This window comes from Porites lutea, chromosome 12, assembly GCF_958299795.1.
Source record: "Porites lutea chromosome 12, jaPorLute2.1, whole genome shotgun sequence".
Classification (NCBI taxonomy): domain Eukaryota; kingdom Metazoa; phylum Cnidaria; class Anthozoa; order Scleractinia; family Poritidae; genus Porites; species Porites lutea.
The window spans coordinates 10734921-10755169 of NC_133212.1; the positions used below are offsets into that span (position 1 = coordinate 10734921).

At 42.4% G+C, this 20249-nt stretch overlaps 2 protein-coding genes across 2 annotated transcripts; both read left to right on the forward strand.

Moving 5' to 3' along the window:
• The first annotated feature begins 3891 nt into the window (after positions 1-3891).
• Positions 3892-7145, forward strand: LOC140953697 (uncharacterized). The gene is made up of 5 exons (XM_073403104.1): positions 3892-4140; positions 4239-5084; positions 5164-6126; positions 6420-6614; positions 6879-7145. The coding sequence occupies exons 1-5, from the start codon at positions 3892-3894 to the stop codon at positions 7143-7145; spliced, it is 2520 nt and encodes an 839-aa protein (XP_073259205.1).
• A 5957-nt stretch (positions 7146-13102) lies between these two features.
• Positions 13103-14644, forward strand: LOC140953698 (uncharacterized). Its single transcript, XM_073403105.1, has 3 exons — positions 13103-13228; positions 13454-13658; positions 14019-14644. Exons 1-3 carry the CDS (start codon positions 13103-13105, stop codon positions 14642-14644), a joined length of 957 nt encoding a protein of 318 aa, XP_073259206.1.
• The last annotated feature ends 5605 nt before the right edge of the window (positions 14645-20249 follow it).

Consider the following 20249-nt stretch of genomic DNA (forward strand, 5'->3'; position numbering starts at 1 on the left):
GACCCCATATTTGGGTAATGACGTCATGGTCTTGTATTTACAACTCGTGGTTCAAGATTGGGTGATTCGGTGTGCAGCTGTTCGTTGTCTGTTCAAGAGGACATATCTGGTGAGCAAGGTTTAATACGATTTCTAGTTTGAAAGGGCAATTAGTGCTCTGGTTTGCTTTATAAATTGTGTTCAACGCAGTTGCTGATCAAGGAATAGGGTTTTACGTTCAAATTTTTGTCAGAACTAGCTTGTTCTTTGCAGCTCTATTTATATTGAGGTAGCGTGTTCGCTTCTCGACTCAGAACCAGGGTTTTCAGTGTTCTTTTTTCTTTCGTGAACTGAATTTTAAATGGCAGTTGATCAAGGCAGAGGGTTATATTCTCAAAACCTATATAAGAACCAGCGTGTTCTTCGCAGGTCGATTTACATTGGGCCAGTCCTCACCTCTGGTGAGTAATGTAAGGTATTTGCGGACCCTTTTTTAAAATGTATTTGTTTTTCGAGAGATTTTGTCTACCAGCATGTTTTTTTGCTGCTCGATTTACATTGAGACAGCCCAAAACTCCCGGGAGGAATGCAACGAATTTGCGGACCTTTTGTTTTTCAGACTATTATGAGTTTCAAGAGGCTCTTTGTCCTGTGACACTCGCTCATTACATCTCTGTATTTTATTCAAGTTTATATTTTTATACCTCTAATACATTCCGCCCCATCCTTGAGCGCTCTTCACACATTTTAGTTTACACCAATTGTTTTCTTATGTATATTAACACACAAAATATTTTTCTTATCCCTGATGACGCCGTTGCTCGGAATTTAATTATTTTTAATTTCAGCAATCAAAGGCTTCATTTGAGCTATATTTTTCTTTCTCACGTTTATAGCTTCGATACAATGGAATTTTCCATGAAACATAAGTGCTAACTTGCTCATATTTACCAACAAAGCTTTAAACCATGTTGTTATTGTTTAATAAAAGTGAAAGCCTAGAATGTGCCAAAGTTGTTGTTTTGAAGTTGGGTGCCATCCTTTTCTATAGCGGAATCCATTTTAAACCTCTAAAATTATGAAAGAAGATCTAAATAGGCACATTCCACAAAAGATAAACTAATTCGTCTCGTTGGCACTTGCCGGAAGGTACCCCTAGTAATTATCTGTGGAGCTTCGACCCCCACCATCTCCACACTGTAATTCCGGAGTCTAAACGATATGCAGTGGGAACATCTTCCTTGGGATCTGCCCTGGCAAACCCTAGTCCAGATGGCAGGGTAATATGTAGGAATTTTATTCGGGTGAAGGGCTGTTCTCTTGCAGACTATCATTTTGCCCATGTCTGCAATCGTCAGGTAAATGGCAGAACATGCGGGCTTGCGCACCCCTCTCATGGTCATCCAGGGGTTAGCGGCTCGGTCCAGGGAGAAGGGGGTCCACCTTCATCTAGCTGACTTCCACTGGCCTCCCCACTTAACACTGATTTCTGGCTGGCAGAACTAATTGGCGATGAGGATGAGGCACTCCTCATAGATTTTGCATGGCTTTAAGTTGGCACTGGCAGATTGTATTTTTCTACCTGCTCAACAGAATAATATTACAAATCTGAAACTAGTGCAACCTACAAACCCAAAGTTGAGCAGACTATTTTGGGCGAAATTGCAGATGGTAACTAAGTAATTACTGACGTTAAACCCACTATTATCAGTGCCCTGGGAGCTATTCCCAAACAAGACTCATCAGAGGTTCGATTAATACGCGATTGCTCTCTTGTCCTCCTGGGCGGACCCGTAATGATTACATCAGCTGTTCATCCTTTAAATTTCAAACTTTAGAAAACGCTATAAAAATGCTACAACCAAACTATTTCATGGCTAAAATCGACTTGCGGCATGCATATCGATCTGTTCCCATTCACAAAAGCAATTACCTAGCAACTGGGCTACAGTGGTATTTTGCAGGCCATAACCATCCAGTTACTTTTTGGACACTCGGTTACCTTTTCGTGCCAAGTCTAGTGTTACTACCGCTGCGCACGTATTTCATGCCTGCAATGTAACCACGTGTTTTTGAAACCTGACTCTTTGTAAATTTGCCCTTTTGGAAGTGTGCTCGTGGAACTCAAAACAGTCGGTAAGTTTTCTGACGTGCATTTCGCCCTTTTCCTTACGAACTTTTGAACACTGAACTCATTATAAGCTTGTATTTTGATTCTGGAAAACCTAACTCATCATGCCTAGGATATTTGACCTTATTTGGACCCACTTCATCGTGAATTTGTTTGAAGTTGACTCGGATCAGATCTATTCGTCTTTGGAAACCTGGAATGTTTATGGAATAAAGACACAGTTTAAAGGGGCTGTGTCACGGCAGTCCAGTTCATTTTGTTTAATTTTGCCAATTACTCGCCCTCAATCGCTATGGTACATAAAGTAAGCAAAGAAATTACAGGTAAATGACAAAATCAGGGATCCGAGACAAACAAATGTGTCCCCTGAGCATTATTTTTGAAGTTGCAAGCAGCAAGGATCAACTTTGAAAAACTGTTTGGCTGAACAGTTTTCAAAAACGTAATAAGTGGTAATTTTTATGTTTCTCTTAATTTAACGGGCATTTTGTACTTTCCTAATTTGCTGAATTTCGTGACACAGCTCCTTTACCATACGCGGAGTTTGAGTTTTCGACTTTGGACCGCAACAGTTTTCGACTGTTTACGAGTGTTTAATGGATGAAGACGTGTGAAAGCAGTGGAGGCGTGTTCGAAGATGGCGCAGCGTGAAGTTTTGCTTGGCTCAACGCCAACCGAACGGCCTTTGATACAAAGTTTGAGTTTTCGACTTTGGACCGCAACAGTTTTCAACTGTTTACGAGTGTTTAATGGATGAAGACGTGTGAAAGCAGTGGAAGCGTGTTCGAAGATGGCGCAGCGTGAAGTTTTGTTTTGCTCAACGCCCACCGAACGCCCTTTGATACAAGAATTGTTTACTACTAGATACGAGGATTTGGACGCTGGATTCAATGAAAAGGACTATGCAACAGCATCTAAAGAAGGAGACAGCATTGAAAATCTGCAGTTAAGCGAAACGCGAGCTAACGAGATCGATTTGGAGAGAAAAAGGGTAACTTTGTTCAACTCCTGCGCTGGACTCATGGGAAATTTGACAAAGATACGTAACAGGCTTATGGATTTGATAAAAGAAGATGGAGCTCGGGAAGATGTATTGAACAGATGTCGTCAGTTTGATGAAGCTTGGCATAAGTTTGTGAATGTTCATGAAAATTATTTACAGTCGTTTAGAGAATATTATGGTGGGGACGCCTGTTTGTTAGATAAGGCTGTAAAAAGTTATGATGAACAAATGGACCGAAAACTTAATCTTGATCTTTCTGTGAAGTTATGGCTGGAAAAGAGTGAATCAGGGCGAGTAGGAATTCAAGGCAATCGTGGTGTAGTTTCGGAGAAAGTAAGCAAAGATGGGCGTAGTGTGGTTTCTAGATCAAGTGTCTCAAAAAAGGGAGAAACTAGCTCTAGCTCAGCTAAACCTTCACAGACTTAAACTTAAGCAATCATTGGATGAAGAAGAACGAGCTATTAGAGCAAAAAAGGAATCATTAGAAGCTGAAATGGAGGCAGAAAAGGCAGCTCTATCACTTAAACTTTATGAGGATGACCTGAATGGAAGGAAAACAGACATCGATGAAGATCTTTTACCCTATTTGTGCCCCTCTTAATAACAAGTTCCTAGCCAGAAAAGTGCAGCACAAACTAGTGAGACCAATGTGCAACAAAGAACCCAATCAAGTTTATCTGTGACAAACCCAGCAAGCAAGAGTACTAGCCACTCCTTGCCCCCTCTTCCCTCATTCATGCCATCATTCTTTCCTACCTGTTCTTGGGGAGGTAATGCAATGATTGAACAGTCAAGAGATTCAGTGAGTGCAAGTCAAACTTCTTCCATTAATGTTGCAAATGGAACTTCATGTAAGCCTACACAGACGGCGACTAGTCAGTGTGTTAAAGAATCTTGGTCTCCAAACTGGAAGAGTCCACTGGCCCATACCTTGCAAAGTGCTCAGCACCAGCCGACAGAGAGTCAGCAAAATGACGATGGTTTGAAATTGGTTAGAGGATTAAATCAGGTTGTGGTAATGCCCAAGGTAGAGTATCAGCACTTTGACGGTGACCCACTGAAGTATGTCACCTTTTTTCACAACTTTGAGACATATTTGGAGAAGGATAATCCTGATAACTCCAGGAGATTACAATTTCTCATCCAGCACTGCCTGGTAAAGCAAGGGATGCGATTGAAAGCTGCTTCAACTTGCCTGCTAGTGAGGGTTACCGAGTAGCAAAGGAAACATTGCGTGACAACTTTGGAAAGCCACCCATAATTGCAGGGGCCCGTATAAAGAAGCTGCTGAATTTACCTAACCTTAAGAATGCAGATGGAGCGTCTCTGTTGGAATTTGGAAGACAATTGGATGCCGCAGACCGAACACTGACTGGAATGGGCATTGAATATGTAGCTGACCTCAACCATATGAACACATTGAGAGAACTTGCTAAGAAGCTGCCAATATTTGTTAGAGCAAAATGGACTGAATGCGCTGGGAAGATAATTGATTCAGGGCGTAGACCTAAGTTTCAGGACTTTGCTAGGTTCATAAAAGAAAGGGCGAAGTTGGTGGACAACGAGTTCGGGCAAGACATGAACAGTGTGTTTGCAAGAGAGACTAACATGCGGAAAAAGAAAGTGAATTCTGATGGAACTTCACCACAACTGCAAACATTCGCGACTGGAAGTGGTCTGAACAGTCGCGGTCAAAGTGGAACCTTAAATGCACAAATTGTTTGTCTTGTTTGCTCAGGGCAACACGAAGTTTGGAAGTGTGAACTTTTTAAAGGATTACCTCATGAAAAGAAAAGGAAGGTTGTACAACGAGGTGGACTATGTAACAAGTGTTTAGCAAAAGGGCACATTGCTAAGGATTGCCCAAAGGTGAATTTCAAGTGCCAACACTCTGGATGTGGAGGAGGTCACCACACCTTAATGCACCGAAACCCTGTGAGAACACAACGAGGAACTAGCAATGAATCAAATGTGAGATACCCAAGACAGTGAAATCAGAATGCTGGATCGAGAGATGTGAACCCCCAACAGCAGTTAAAACCAAGTGAAGCACCTGTTAGATCTCGGGGCCATTACTGGGGCCGGTAATGGAAACGGGGTAGCTGTGGCTGCCACTGGAGCGGGAGAAACGCGGGTATGTCTTGGAATTATACCAGTCAAAGTTCGAGGTAAAGGAGGTGGTAAAGTGATTGAAACATATGCCCTTCTTAACAATGGCTCTGAAGTCACTTTGTGCTATGAACGGCTAGTGAAGGAACTTGGATTAGATGGTCAGAGATATGATTTCACTCTGACCGAAATGACAGGCTCTGAAAAGGTGGATAGTAAATTGGTGGATCTTGTGGTGAAATCGATTAATGATTCTGTAGAAGTGGAACTATGCAGTGTGAAAACAGTTGTCAATATACCAATTTCGACAAGTTGCATCGCAAAGAGAGAAGACCTCGTTCGCTGGCCTCATTTGCGCGGCATTGACATTCCCAGTATTGAACATGGGGAAGTTTGTGTTCTGATTGGTTTGAATGAAAGAGCAACACTTTTCCTCCCGCTTGAGTTAAAGACTGGTGGAGACAATGAGCCAATAGCCATACAGTATAATTTAGGTTGGACTGTGATGGGTCCAGTGGGTGACCAGAAAGAAGATCGGGATTGTGTAGTGAACTTTGTGTTTACGAAGGACGGTCATCTGACACAAGGAAACCTTCTGAGGGGTGTAGTTTCCAGGGAACGAATCAGTGAAGAAACAAAGAAGCTGAAGAAGGATAAGAATGAAACAGCGCAGCCGTTCGGGTCCGTAGAATGTGAGCCTCATTTCCATGTTAATGTTGTTCAAAGTGAAGACGATGATGTACCCACAGTTCACAATGAAACTTTGGACCGCCAACTTGAAAAGCCTTGGAAGACCGATTTCAGGGACTCAATCGTTGGGACAAGAACATTGCCATCTGTTGAGGACAATAAAGCTTTAACTAAGATAAAACAATCACTTCAAAGACGAGATGGACATTTTCAAGTTAGATTGCCGTGGTGAGAAGACCCACCGTACTTACCCAATAACAAAGTGATGGTTTTCTTCTAAGAAAACGGTTAAGTAAAGACAAAGACCTGCATGAAAAAGATTGTTCTGCAATTCAAGACTACCTAACCAAGGGATATGCGGAGAAGGTGCCAGAGAATGAATTAGACACAAAGTAGCCCATGTGGTACCTACCCCACCACCCTGTAACGCAACCCGTGAAGCCTGGTAAAGTTAGAATTGTCTTTGATTGCGCTGCAAAGTATCATGGAATATCCTTGAATCAACAGTTGTTACAGGGTCCTGACTTAACAAATCCACTAGTAGGAGTGTTAACCAGGTTTCGGCAAGAAACAACTGCCATCGCAGCCGATATAGAAGGAATGTTCCATCAATTTTATGTCGACCCAAAGGACTTTGATGTGTTTAGACTTCTCTGGTGGCCAGATGGTCAACTCAATGAGCAGCCGCAAGTATACCGAATGGTAAGACGCTTGGTGCTACGTCCTTGCCAAGTGTTGCTAACTTCCGTCTAAAGAAGACTGCATCGATTTATGGGACAGAATTTGATCCTGATGTAGTCTGAACCGTTGAAAGGAACATGTATGTGGATGATCTGATGAAGTCTGTTGATACTCCCACGACAGCAGGACGGCTTTCGACACAGTTAAGAGACTTGCTGACAAAGGGAGGATTTAGATTGACCAAGAGGTTAAGTAACGATAGACGGGTACTAGCTGAAATCCCAGAAACTGAGAGAGCAGTCTGTAGCGAACCTTGACCTACAAGAATTGCCAACTGAGTGTGCTCTTGGATTGAAATGGGACGTAGAAGGGGACAAGTTTATTTGGAGGGCATCAGGAAGGCTTCAGCATCTTGTACAGAAAGGAGCGATGACGAGACGTGGGATCTTAGCAATTGTTAGCTCACTGTTTGATCCACTGGGCTTTATAGCTCCCTATAATATGAAGGCCAAACTACTGCTACAAGATATTAAGCTTGGACAGTCTGATTGATGAACCAGAGAAAATGCAGTGGTCGCGTTGGCTTGAAGATCTCCCACAGTTGCAGAAAATTGACGTTGACAGATGTTTTAAACCGAAGAATTTTGGTGCAGTAAAGAGTGTTCAGCTGCATATCTTCTTTGATGGATCTCGTGTAGGTTATGGAGCAGTGGCCGTTCTGCCCTTTGTGAATGCCTGTGGTAGAATCCATTGTAGCTTTGTTATGGGGAAGGCAAGATTGGCGCCCATACGTGAAATCACAATACCACGATTGGAATTGACTGCAGCAGTCATATCAGTAAAGCTAAGTCAGATTATACGTGAAGAGCTTGAAACCAAGATAGATCAAGTTAATTATTGGACTGATTCTATGACCGTGCTGAAATGCATCAATAACGACACGAAGCGCTTTCATGTGTTTGAGTCAAACCGCCTTACTATCATCCGAAGCACATTGTATCCCTCAGAGTGGAGATACGTTAGTCGAGATGACAATCCGGCAGACGATGCTTCAAAGAGTTTGAAGCTTGAAGAACTAACGAAGAATGGTCGGTGGCTGAATGGACCAGCCTTCCTGTGGAAAGAAGAGGCTAATAGACCGATTGCAAATATGGTGACGATTTCACCAAAGCGAGGCTTTTCGGTAGCAACTGTTGCTAGGGGCTGGTTCCTGTGTTTACCTGTGCCGTTGCTGGAAGCTGCAGCTTCTCAGGCGTCTCTTCCTTTAAATTCAACAAAAAATAAGTCAATTTTCTTCGCTGACAAAGGTTTCAATCTCGCATACACGCTTTGGATACTGTTTTTCTATGCTAAATTGAACGATCAACTGACGCACAGCGATCACAGACAGAGTCATTTGTAGCGATCGCGATACTTTGACTGCCTGATATTTTACATTCATTGTATTAAGGTTCAAACGTAAGCTTAAATCGATTATCATTCTATAACTGATCTTCAATTTTTAGAACTGGATTGCATGCCATTTTTGCTGTACGTTTATAAATAGTGCTATGCCTGATAGGTGTTACGTGCCTTTGTGCTGCAAGAGTAGTTATCGTGTATGCCTTCCATCGGATGCTGTAAGACTTAAGGTACTATCTTCAAAATTATCGTTCATTAAACCTATCGTTTCAGATTTCTGATATTTCTCGATACGACATATATTTCAGGAGTGGCTTGTGAAAATTCGACGAGACGTATCTCCAGCATTTCAGATAACCGAACGAACTAAAATCTGCTCCTCACATTTGAAGATAACTGATTTTCGTGTAACCTTAAATGGTCGTTGATATTAAAAGGACGATGCTATTCCCTCAATCTTTTCATGGTCGGCAGCATCCCTTAAGCGAACATCACCACGTAAGAGGTAACCAAGCCATTCCATAGCTCATGATCAGAAGCCATCCCGCATAAGTAAAAATGACCGCAAAATGATGTGGATCAAATCAGCGAGTTACATGCGCAAATTGCTCATCTTGAACAAGAAAAGAATATGCTCCAACTTCACAATAAACATCTTTCGAAAACTGTCGATGAACTTCTCTTAAACCAGTTTGGAATAACAAAATTTAGTATATACTAAAACAGTGGATAGTGTTTTTCGCACGCTCTGATTGGCTACTGATTGAATATCCTGCAATATTCACTGATTCACCTCCAGTTCCTCCGAGCGAGCGACGCCAAACTCGCGTAAGTTGCGAGCAAAATGCCTTCCCGGTTTGCTGCCGTAACAAACTAAGACATTTCACAAGTAATCAAGCAAGCTATTTCCAAAATACAAGAAGGTGACGAAGTTCGGTTTGGAAGTTTTAACAGGTAAAGCTTTGTCTTTTTGACTTGAATTTATCGATAAAACCGGTGAAAAAGTTTTTTGTTTACAAATGCAAATTAAGCTTACGTCTTCGTTGACTTGTTGATAAATAAGCTTAAAACTTAAATTTAATAATCTTTTTTACATAATTATTTTAAATACAAAAAGAATTCACAACTCCTTTTGAAGAAACTTCTCCGCAAGAGCTAAACAAACGCCTTCAAAAGTTTTATTTGTCGCTAAGAAAAAGCGACGACTGCGGCCGTTCGGTCATCGCGCGCCAAAATTGTAATCGTTGGCAACAGTAAATGAGTTAAAAATCATCATTTTTGTGCTCAATTATCTCACTGTTTTAGTATATACTAAAACAATTATTCACCTCAGTGTCGGTGGATAGTATTGGATATTTACCTCGCCGCTTCGCGGCCTCGGTAAATTTCTAATACTAGCCACCTCCACTTCGGTGAATAATTGTTATTTATGGATGAAGACTCGGACATCAACTTTTACACCAGCTTCCCAAATTATCTCACACTTCTGGCTTGCTACAGTTTCTTAAATCCAGGGGGAAATGGTGAGAACATTGTTTACATCACCAGTGCGTACGACGAGTCAGAGTTTCCAGCGTTTCCAACCAGTGAGATTAACCGGGGAAATAAACCCAGCAGACGTCGGAAACCAAGTACTCTGTTTTTTATCGTCCTTATCAGAATGAGGCTTGGATTATTTGAACTTGATTTGGCCCATAGGTTTAGGGTACATGTATCTAGAATTAACAGAATTTGCATATCCTGGATCAATTTTCTGTACTTAAAATTCGGTCACCTTAACATTTGGCCAGACAAAGAGACAATAGATAAAGCAATGCCCCAGTCTTTCAAGGATAAGTACCCCAAAACAAGGGTTATTATTGATGGGACAGAAATCAAATATCAAACCCCTTCCTCTTTAATTCTGCATAATGAAACTTTCTCTACGTACAAGAGTCATACGACATTTACATGTTTGATTGGCATTGCACCGAGTAGCCTGTTCCAGGCTCCGAGATGGTAGTGGAAAGTTGTTCAGTAAAAAGAAATGCGAAAAACGCGCGGGGGCTGGGGAGAGACAGGGCGGCGGAGCCTGTACGCGTTTTTTTAAAGGCCTGTTCCGGTATAGCTCCTGATATACCCTCTAATTGGTCAATTGTGACAGTTAACATCATCACCTAGTAGCGTGGTCATCAGTTTGTGATCACCAAGATGGCTAACACGAATCGCGTGTGTGATCTTCATGAATCCGCGTTGTCTTATGCTTTGGACGAGTGTCTGCGACTTGGCTTGCGGCAAAGATGGTTTCGGTATTACGCCTACCGATTTCGGAAAAAGTTTAATCTTTCAGCTATTCCCATGCTTGGCTAAAGCTGCTCTAACCCTAGAAAACTCTACGACAATAGTCGTTTGGCTGCTGATATCTATAATGTGAGACCAAGTGGAACAACTGAAAAAGCTTGGATTTTCGGCCGCAGCTATTTGGCATCGGTGAAAGGGGAGAAGAGGACGAGAAGAAAGCGAGAGAAGGAAAGTGCCAATCAACATGTAATCATTCATACAGACAATGAGGCGGCTATTCATATTATCAATAAAGGTACCACTGCCATCCCCTTATTATCAGTTATTTAAAACAACTCTTTTGGCTGTCCGCAGTCTATAATTTTAGATTTACGGCTAGTTATATCCCAGGCAAACAGAATTTAATAGCTGATGCAGTTTCACGTCTACACCAGCCCCTCAAGCGTCTGGAATTTAATGAGCAACTGTGCTCCACACACCCCGACCAGTGGTGGATGGAATCATGTTATCCAATAACATGTCTCCTAACAGTCAGGAACACCTCTGTTGCAGATTGCCTGGATCCTGAGATGGCCAAACAATTGCAAAATGAGATCTTCCAATACAGATCGAATACCTTTCCAGAAACGACCAAAACTACGTATCGCACTCACTGAAACAGCTACCTTCGCTTTTGTCAGCACATGGAATACCTCCCCTTTCCAGCTCAACCAGCACATATTTGCCAGTATCCTGCGTTCTTACCTAGAACCCTCAAAGCCACATCCATTCCTTATTATCTTCACATCATTAGCATTTTGCACAAAGAATTTAACTTGCCCAATCAACTAGCCAACAACTGGGCTCTTCAATCCCTCCTCACTGATATTAAGCGTGTCAAGGGTCAGCCACCTGCCCAGAAACTCCCTATTATGCCCGATGTACTAAAAAAAAATTATTTGCCATTGAATTTGCGTACCAGTTTCGATGCCTCCTTTTGGGCTGTCTGCCTAGTTTCCTTTTATGGTATGCTGCATAAACACCACCTTTTACCTGGTTCGTGCCATACCTTTCACCCGTCCCAGCAGCTTGTCCGGTCAGATTTTCAAATTTTTCCCTGGGGTGCCCTTGTCACTATTTGGTGGAGCAAAACCATTCAATTCCGGGAACAGGTGGTACAAATCCTTTTGCCCCTAATTCCTGATTCCCCACTCTGCCCAGTTATTGCTATCCAGAGGGCGTTCTCATTTGTCCCTAAAGTTCCCCCCCCCACTCCCAAGAAAACAGAAACGCGCAAAAGTGGACATAAGACCGAGAATGTCCTTGATAGTGATTGTCAAGCCCCAAAGCCAGGATTTTCTAGCCCTGAATTTGGCTGCGTGAAAGTATTTGTTTCGAGTAATGCCTTTGAAAAGCACCAGGACGCGGGCAAGCACTTCTACTACATCCATAAAGAGGGTTCCTATGTTGAAATTAAGTGCAAGTGGGTATCGAGATGTAGTGACGTTGGCAATGTGAAAGAACTGACGTGCACGACTACAGATTTAACAGACCAAGAAAGAGGACTAGGCCAGCGATTGACATGAACACGTGTTCGCGTTTTGATAGTCACTTCTCGACATTTGATCAAACGAGCCGAGATATTTTGTGTGACTTTGAGAGCAAAAGTGTAAAAAACCAAGGAGTATAGAGTTATTTAACCACCGAGCGAAATTCATGTCAAACAGTGAAAAGCAAACAACAGCACCGCGTGGGAACGTCAAGAGTGATTGTGCAATTGTGTCTTAAATGAGTGTTTCAAACGCAAAGAGCGACCAGACACTGGAGTTATTTGCATCTATTTAGTCTACCAGTACGTCCAAAGCAGTAAAAGCTCAATTCTGAGAAAGAAACTTCAAGCAGAGAAACTCGCCCTTGAGTCAAAAATAGCCAAGCAAAAGTGCAAAAAAGAAATCAGGCTACTGCATGGCGTAGAGGAATGGGATAGGGAAGATAACCTTTTGGAGTGATTCTACCACCATTCCTCATTGGATTGATCAGACGAGCTCGAACTACAAGGCGTTCGTGGGAAATCGAGTATCCGAGATTCACACAATCATGAGCCACCTGGAAACTGCACTAGGGGCGGGTGCGGTGAGCTAGAGATACGTGCCGAAAGGTGATAATCCTGCAGATTATGTCACCCGCGAATCTCACCTTGGATAACAAAACGTGAATCGTCGCAACAGCGCTGGTCTGGAGTTCCTTTACAAAGCAGCTGAGTTCTGGCCAGGAAACAAAGTTCAAGTGCCCCTGGAAGAAGGCAAGAGAGAAAGAAAACGGCTAGGAACGGTCGGAGTTTCCCAGGAAAGTGAGCCTGTGCTGGGGTAGAAAAGATATTCGTCCCTAGCTTAACTAAAAGAGAGAGACAGTGAAGTTAAAGTGTACGGTTTTTGTTTGTTTGCATGGCTACTGGAGCTTGCCATCTTGCACTAGTGGACGATCTATCAGCGGATCATTTATGGCTTTGAAGAGGTTCATTGCACGGTGTGGGAGACTACAAAAAATATGTAGCGATAATCGAACTAACTTTGTACGGGCTAATAATTGTTGTGTTACTGAACATTGACCTTTCATGTGTCACGCGCGTGTTGTTCAGTAATTAGGCTTGCGCACTACCGAAATAGAGGAGACGAATAAACATCGCAGTCTTATGAACACACACTGTTGTCCCTTCAATAACTCGACGTGGTGTCAGAAGCGGGATTAATTTCACTTAGACCCTACGGAAAGTCTTAACACATCGTGGTGAAAAAGAAAATTTTGTACCAACGGTCAAGAATTAATTCAACAAGTAAAACAGCGAGAACATGTCAGACAATGAAGCCGAACACGAAGGAAATCCTTCTGGCGTATTGGCGGGCGCCGAAGAACAACCTGAGATAGCACAACCACAAGTTGTCCAGCCAAACATTCGACCGGTCGCTAATTTTCAAGTAACCACACCGGAGAAATTTTCATTCAAGCCGGAAGAGTGGCCAAAGTGGATTCAAAGGTTTGAGAGATTTCGCAAGGCTACTGGGCTTGATAAATCAAGTAAACACATGAATTTAAACAATGAGCGAACAAGCGGACGATATCTTCATCTCAATCGAATTCACCACCCAAAAAGAGAATTATAAAGAGGTAAAGGAAAAATCGAAAATTACTTCGTCTTCGAGCGAGCAAAATTTAACTCAAGAAGTCAACGAGCGGGAGAATCGGTGGATAGTTTTATAACAGATTTGTATGGCCTGGCAAGGTACTGCAATTTTGGCCCGCTAAAAGAAGAGCTCATTCGCGACCGTATTGTCGTGGGATTACAAAACCGTGAACTTTCGGAAAAACTTCAACTAGATTCAAATCTCACCCTGGAAAAAGCTACAAGTTGAGTGAGACAAAGAGAGACAGTGAAACAACAACAAAACATTTTTGACGGCAGATTCCAGTCTACTCCAGCACATGTTGATGGCATCGCGAAAGGAAAATCACGGAGAAACAAAGGAAACTTTAAAGAGAAATCGCAAGACAAGTCTAAAGAGAAACCTTCCGACAGTTTGAAAGAGAAAAATCCTGATCAAAAGTGCCAAAGGTGCCTTGGAAAATTGCACCTGCAGAAAACGTGTCCGGCACGCCTCTAAAAGTGTAACAAGTGTTCAAAAATCGGTCATTGGGCGCAGGCTTGTAAAAGTTCCAAACCAGGAAAAGTATTTGAAGTTGCTGAAGAGGAAGAATCTTTATTTCTAGGAGAAATCGTGGACGTTTGTGAAGTCCAAAGCAACGCCACAGAGTCACCATGGATTGCAACCGTTCTTGTGGACAAGAAACCAGTTAACGTCACGCTTGATAGTGGTGCAGATGCAACTGTTGTCCCATACAATGCCTTCCTAAACATTGATCTGAAGATACACCTTAAGCCTACTGATAAAGTGCTCCTGGATCCATGCAATTACAGGATGAACTGTAAGGGAGAATTCACAGTCACTCTCGCTTACAACCAAACTTCCACAAAGGAAACCGTATATGTCATAGAAAGCTTAGCACGACCACTTCTGAGTAGATCTGCTGCAGTGAAACTAAACCTTACATCACGATTGTGTGAACTGACAACGGACGAGTACAAGGCAAAAGTGATGCGTGACTACCCACAGTTGTTTGAAGGACTGTGTACCATGAAAGATGAGCACACCATCGAGCTAAAATATGACGCAAAACCCTTTGCACTGAATGTGCCAAGAAAGGTCCCTATGATACTGTATGAAGAAACCAAGCACGAAATCGAAAGGATAATAAAGAACGAAGTGATTTCGCCAGTGGACCTTCCAACTGAATGGTGTGGTCTAATGGTAGTAACCCTTAAACCAGATGCTTAAGTCAGAGTGTGTGTAGACTTAACAAAGCTCAATGAGTATGTTCAGCGTGAGAATCACCCTCTTCCCTTCGTGGACCTCACCTCGGGAAAGCTAGCACGTGCAAAGTACTTCAACAAGCTCGATGCAAATTCTGGGTTTTGGCAAATAAAGCTGGCCGAAATCTCGAGACCACTCACAACCTTCATCACACCCTGGGGACGGTACTGTTTTAACATGCTGCCTTATGGAATAAGCTCTGGTTTTGAAAAGTTTTCAAAAGTGCATGAGTAGAATTCTTGAAGGAGTTGAATGCAACATTGATGATGTTCTAGTTCATGCCCCCACCATAGAGCTACATGATTACAGATTACAGAAAGTGTTAGAGCGTCTAAGTGAGGCTGGTCTTACACTTAACATTGACAGGTGTACTTTCCGAGTTCCCAAGATCAAGTTCCTAGGCAATGTTGTTAGCGCAAATGGTATTGAGGTGGATTCAGACAAAGTTCCTACCTGCACCCAAGAATGTACACGAAGTCCGTGTGTTTTTAGGAATGGTAAACCACCTAAGCAAGTTTGCAGAATATTTAGCAGACAAGACCGAACCAATCCGAGACCTTATGCAGAAGGATAGCCAGTGGGTCTGGGGAACACCCCACCAACAAGCATTCGAAGAAATCAAGTCTATCTTGACAGCTGCACCAGTACTTGCTCTCTATGATTCTAACAAAGACACCAAAGTTTCAGCGGATGCATCTTCATTTGGACTGGGAGGAGTACTCCTACAGAAGCAAGAAGATCAGACTTAGAGACCTGTGATGTTCATATCGAGAGCACCCATCCCTGTGGAATGCAGATATGTGCAAATAGAGAGAGAAGCCTCAGCCCTAACCTGGGCATGTGAGCGATTCAGCAACTACATAGTGGCAAAGTCTATAGTTGCTGAAACAGATCATAAACCACTGGCTCCTCTTCTCACCACCCGTACCTTGGATGAATCCCTCCTAGAGTTCAGCGGCTCAGAATGCGCCTCATGTGTTTTCATTTTAAAGCGGTGAACTATGCACCTAGAAAAGAAATGTATATATCAGAGGCATTGTCAAGAATGCAGTCAGAAAACAGAAACAGAATGGCCACTGTTCCTGAAGAAGAAATGAACATTTATGTTGACAGTCTCCTAGACTCCTTACCACTCTCACACGTGAAACTAATGGAGATTAAGGAAGCCCAGGATGAGGACCCTGTCTGTCGACAAATAAAGAGTTACTGCCTGGAAGGCTGGCCGGAAAAATTTCGTCGTAATGATGCACTGAAACCTTATTGGTCAGCCAGAGGAGCGCTCACTACTGCACATGGGATACTCCAGAAGACAACAAGAGTTATCATGCCGTCAGCCAAGAAGCTGCAAGTTTTGGATAAGATACACGAAGGGCACCAGGGAATAGTCAAGTGCAGAAAACGCGTAAAGACCTCTGTTTGGTGGCCTGGTCTCAGCCGTGAAGTTCAAGACATGGTTGAAAATTGCAACGTTTGTGCCAAACACCAACAGCAGCGAGCTGAGCCACTCATGCCAACGACAGCGTGGCCGAGTGGTCAGCGCGTCGGACTCGCAATCCGGCGGTCCCGGGTTCGAGTCCCGCTCTGGCCACTTGCTGGATTTGTGCTCGGTCGTCCCGAGTTCAAATTCTCGGCCACGCTTGTAAATAGCCAACTGGTTGCCTTCTGCCAGTTGGGGTTTTTAGTCCTGTTATGTTGTATTTGAATTATTTGTTTCTAATATTTGAGTGGAGTGCCTGTAAATTAGCTGGACAAGCTAAGTGCTCTTTCCACTATAAACAAGCCTTTAACTTTTTTTTTTAACCTTTCCTGAACGCCCCTGGCAGATGATCGGCACTGACCTATTTGAGCTCGATAACCTGAACTATCTGATAGTAGTGGACTATTTCTCACGCTAGATCGAGGTGGCTGCATTACACAAGACCACCAAATGGCATGAAGTTATCAAAGCCCTCAAAGCAATTTTTGCAAGGCATGGAATCCCTGAATAAGTAAGAAGTGACAATGGCCCATAGTATGCATCGGTCGAATTCACTCACTTCGCAAAAGAGTGGGGTTTCAAGCATACAACAAGTAGCCCCCGTTTCCCACAGTCAAATGGTGAAGCAGAGCGTGCAGTAGAAACCACCAAGTCACTGCTAAAGAAAGAAAAAGATCCATCCAAAGGACTGTTGGCGTACAGGTCTACCCCTCTTGCTTGTGGATATTCACCATCTGAACTACTCATGGGAAGGAAACTGAGAAACACCACCCTAACACTCCACACTGTTCTCAATCCAAGTTGGCCAGATATGGACAAGCTACGCGAAAGGGAAGCAGGAAGCAAGGAAACTGGAAGGCTGAACTTCAATCACCGGCACAATGAATTTCCTTGAAATCAGTCTAACCTGGTACTCCTGTGCACATCAAAGATATGGGAACCACCGGTACAATAGCTGAAGCAGCAGAAACACCTAGATCCTACTTCGTCGAGACAGAGAATGGCACAGTGAGACGAAACCGTTCTCATGTCAACCCAATCCCTACAAGCCAGTTTCACCAAGTGTTGAGAAGAAACAAGCCCGAGACAAGGCATTGACTCCCTTGAAGCAACTCGCATCACCTTGTCTCTCATCTAGACCAAAGAGACTCATTAGACCCTCTCTCAAGTTACAAGAGAGCCTTGGACTTTGTTGAACATTGAACTTTAGTTAAAAGACACTTTGAAACTTGTGCTTGAACTTTGTTTTTATTTAGTTTCGCTGACACTTATCACATATGGTAGATTTTAGTTCCAGACCAAAGTTGTATGTTACTTTACAATCTCTCAAAAAGAGATGTTGTATTATTGAACTTTGACCTTTCATGTGTCACGCGCGTGTGGTGTTCAGTATTTATGCATGCGCACTACAGGAGTAGAGGAGAGAAATAAACATGGCAGTCTTATGAACACACGCTGTTGTCTCTTCAATAACTCGACAATAATGAGCTTTTGAAATGTCTTAAGCAACTGAATGAAGCGAAAGTACAATACTTTTGTGCACCAAAGGAGATTTAGTGGAATTTCCAACCGCCAAGTATGAAAAGCTTTAACTCTCTTATGTGGTGTGGTTTCGTCATTATGTGGTGTGGTTTCTTCATGTGTTGTGGTTCCTTCATTATGTCTTGCGGTTACTTCATTGTCTTGTCGTTACTTCACTATGCTTTGTGGTTACTTCATTATGATCAAATCTACGCATAAATTATTAAACAAATGACGAATCACATGGCGTTGGAAAAGCAAAACATGTAATCAATACATTGAGCTAAAAGGGTTTATTGAAACGTCTGTAAGTCTCATATTTCTCTTTTCTTAATGAAATAATAAAGGTCTGTGAATAACTTATACAAATATTTTACGAAATTTTCCTGCAAAAACAGCAGATCGACCGTCAGTAACAGAGCGAGATTGACACATTCCACAGCGCAACTTTCATAAGCATTCTCACACTCCGCCACATTCCTATACCTGCTCTAATTTTACCATGTGGGATAATAGCTCTTACAGCCTTATCCAGTCGCTACAACATTACCAAACCTGTCGTAAGAGAAAGTTAGATGGGTGATGCTGCGACACAAAAGAGCGGCAAAATGTCCTCTTTTGTCCAAATGTTTAAACCAATGTGTTATTAGGCGGAAGGAAACTTTGTTTCGATATCCGAGTTTTATTCTCCCTATGCATATGAAACGACAGTTTCAATTTGGACCGACGATGTTAATATTCACGGTCAAACAAGACCTAATGAGAAAAAGTGATTTTAATTGAGTAATTGGTACAAAATTGAAAACGATATCAACCTGTAACATGATCTAAAATCGTTTATTTTCATGTCAACAGCAACTAAAAAAGGCAATTTCTGCCTTTTCGCTGTCGAACAATGTACATGTTCCTTACGGAGTTGAAGACAACCGCAGGGGATACTTAATAGTAGACTCCAAGGTGCCCGTCGTATGTCTGGCCATGAATTTAAAGGTGAACAGATGTTCAGGAACATCTCCGTATTCATTGCTAGGCATGTTCCACCAATCAAGGTGAGTGTAGAATTAAGGGTCCTTCTTTCCTTCCTTTTTTGTTAACTTTATTTTCATCTGGTTTAATGAAAGGTTAATAACTGGTCAGCATCTGCACTTTTTTTGCACAGGTACACGATGTCCCAAGTGACCCACGAGGCGCGGAAAAATGCGCCTACACAAGACGTCGAACGAGGACAGGTGGTGGCCGAGTACACGACGGAACTCATATCCTCGACGGAGGCATCTAAATGCAAAGCAGAGTACGCGAGAGTGGGGAAGACCTGTACCCTTATGGTCATACGCCACCGTGCCAAAGCCTCAGGTAAGTTCCTGGCTTGAGTGCATTTTTGCAGATACTTTTTTACTGCCTCACTCCTTGTTCTAATTAAAATAATTATAGTCAAACTCCTTTTACAAATAGCCACATTGAAAATACAAAGTGATTACTTCGGCATAAAGCGTTCTCGAAAGTGCCCGCAGATTGTAGCATTCAGCAGCCTTTACACATATATTATCACAATTGGCGTTGAAATGTGATAAAAGAAAGGAAATTTCAGCATCTTCGGTTGATAAAAAAGTCTTTAAAATGTGGGTACCTCTGGGTACTTCTTAGCCTGTACAATATTCAGGACTTCATTTTGCTGGCGTGAGGTCCACATTTGGAAGATTTCAACATTTAATCCAAAAACATATTGAATATTCATGACCTTGTTGTGGGTCACTGAATATTTTGTGATGCGAAGACTAATTGAAACAATGAAAATAAATGTTGACATATGGAAACTTCGCTCTAAAGCCATCGCAAATCGGACAATCAGGTCAAATGACGAAATAATGCAATTTTCTTACTTTTATCGAAAGACAAATGAGAAAAAAGCCGACGACAAAACAACCTTATTTTGCGATGGAATCTGCCATGACTGTGATATTGCGTGATGCTTCTGGAAAAATGCATCATGGGATACTATTTGATCATCGTCTGTTTCTGTCTCTAAGCCTGACGGATCAGTTCGACTATGCCTAGATCCAAAGGACCTTAACAAGAGCATCAAAAGGAACTAGTACTACACGAGGAAAATCGATGAAGTTAGTGTTGAACTCCGCAGGGGAAAATATTTTACACCTGTTAATGCCAAGTCAGGGTATTGGATGGTAAAATTGGACGACGAAAGTTCACTTCTAACTATCTTGAACACTCCATGGGGGAAATACAAGTGGCTCCGAATTCCCTTTGGTCGTAAGGTCAGCGCACACCTATTTCAGGAGAGGTTAAATGCAGTCCTTAAAGAAGTGAAAGGAGTCACTGGATGTATTGACGACATCCGCACGAGAGGGGTAGATTCCAAGAATCATGATGTAAATCTACTCCAGTTACACGAAACGGCAAAAATGAACGGAATAGCTGAGTTTCGTATTCCCGGTCATACTGGGGTGAGTGCATTGACGCGAGGTTAATGCAGGTTAAAATTCAGAGAAAGCAATCAAAACAATATGGTGAATCACAGTTGTGCTTTTCATTGCTCAAATAGCAGAAACAGGC

Coding starts and splice junctions, on each gene's coding strand:
- LOC140953697 (XM_073403104.1), top strand. CDS start 3,892: ATGATTGAACAGTCAAGAGATTCAGTGAGTGCAAGTCAAACTTCTTCC. Junction 4,141..4,238: donor AGGTTGTGGTAATGCCCAAG/GTAGAGTATCAG, acceptor TGATAACTCCAG/GAGATTACAATTTCTCATCC. Junction 6,127..6,419: donor GACGAGATGGACATTTTCAA/GTTAGATTGCCG, acceptor TTGAATCAACAG/TTGTTACAGGGTCCTGACTT.
- LOC140953698 (XM_073403105.1), top strand. CDS start 13,103: ATGTCAGACAATGAAGCCGAACACGAAGGAAATCCTTCTGGCGTATTG. Junction 13,229..13,453: donor GACCGGTCGCTAATTTTCAA/GTAACCACACCG, acceptor TTCGTCTTCGAG/CGAGCAAAATTTAACTCAAG. Junction 13,659..14,018: donor CACCCTGGAAAAAGCTACAA/GTTGAGTGAGAC, acceptor CTTTATTTCTAG/GAGAAATCGTGGACGTTTGT.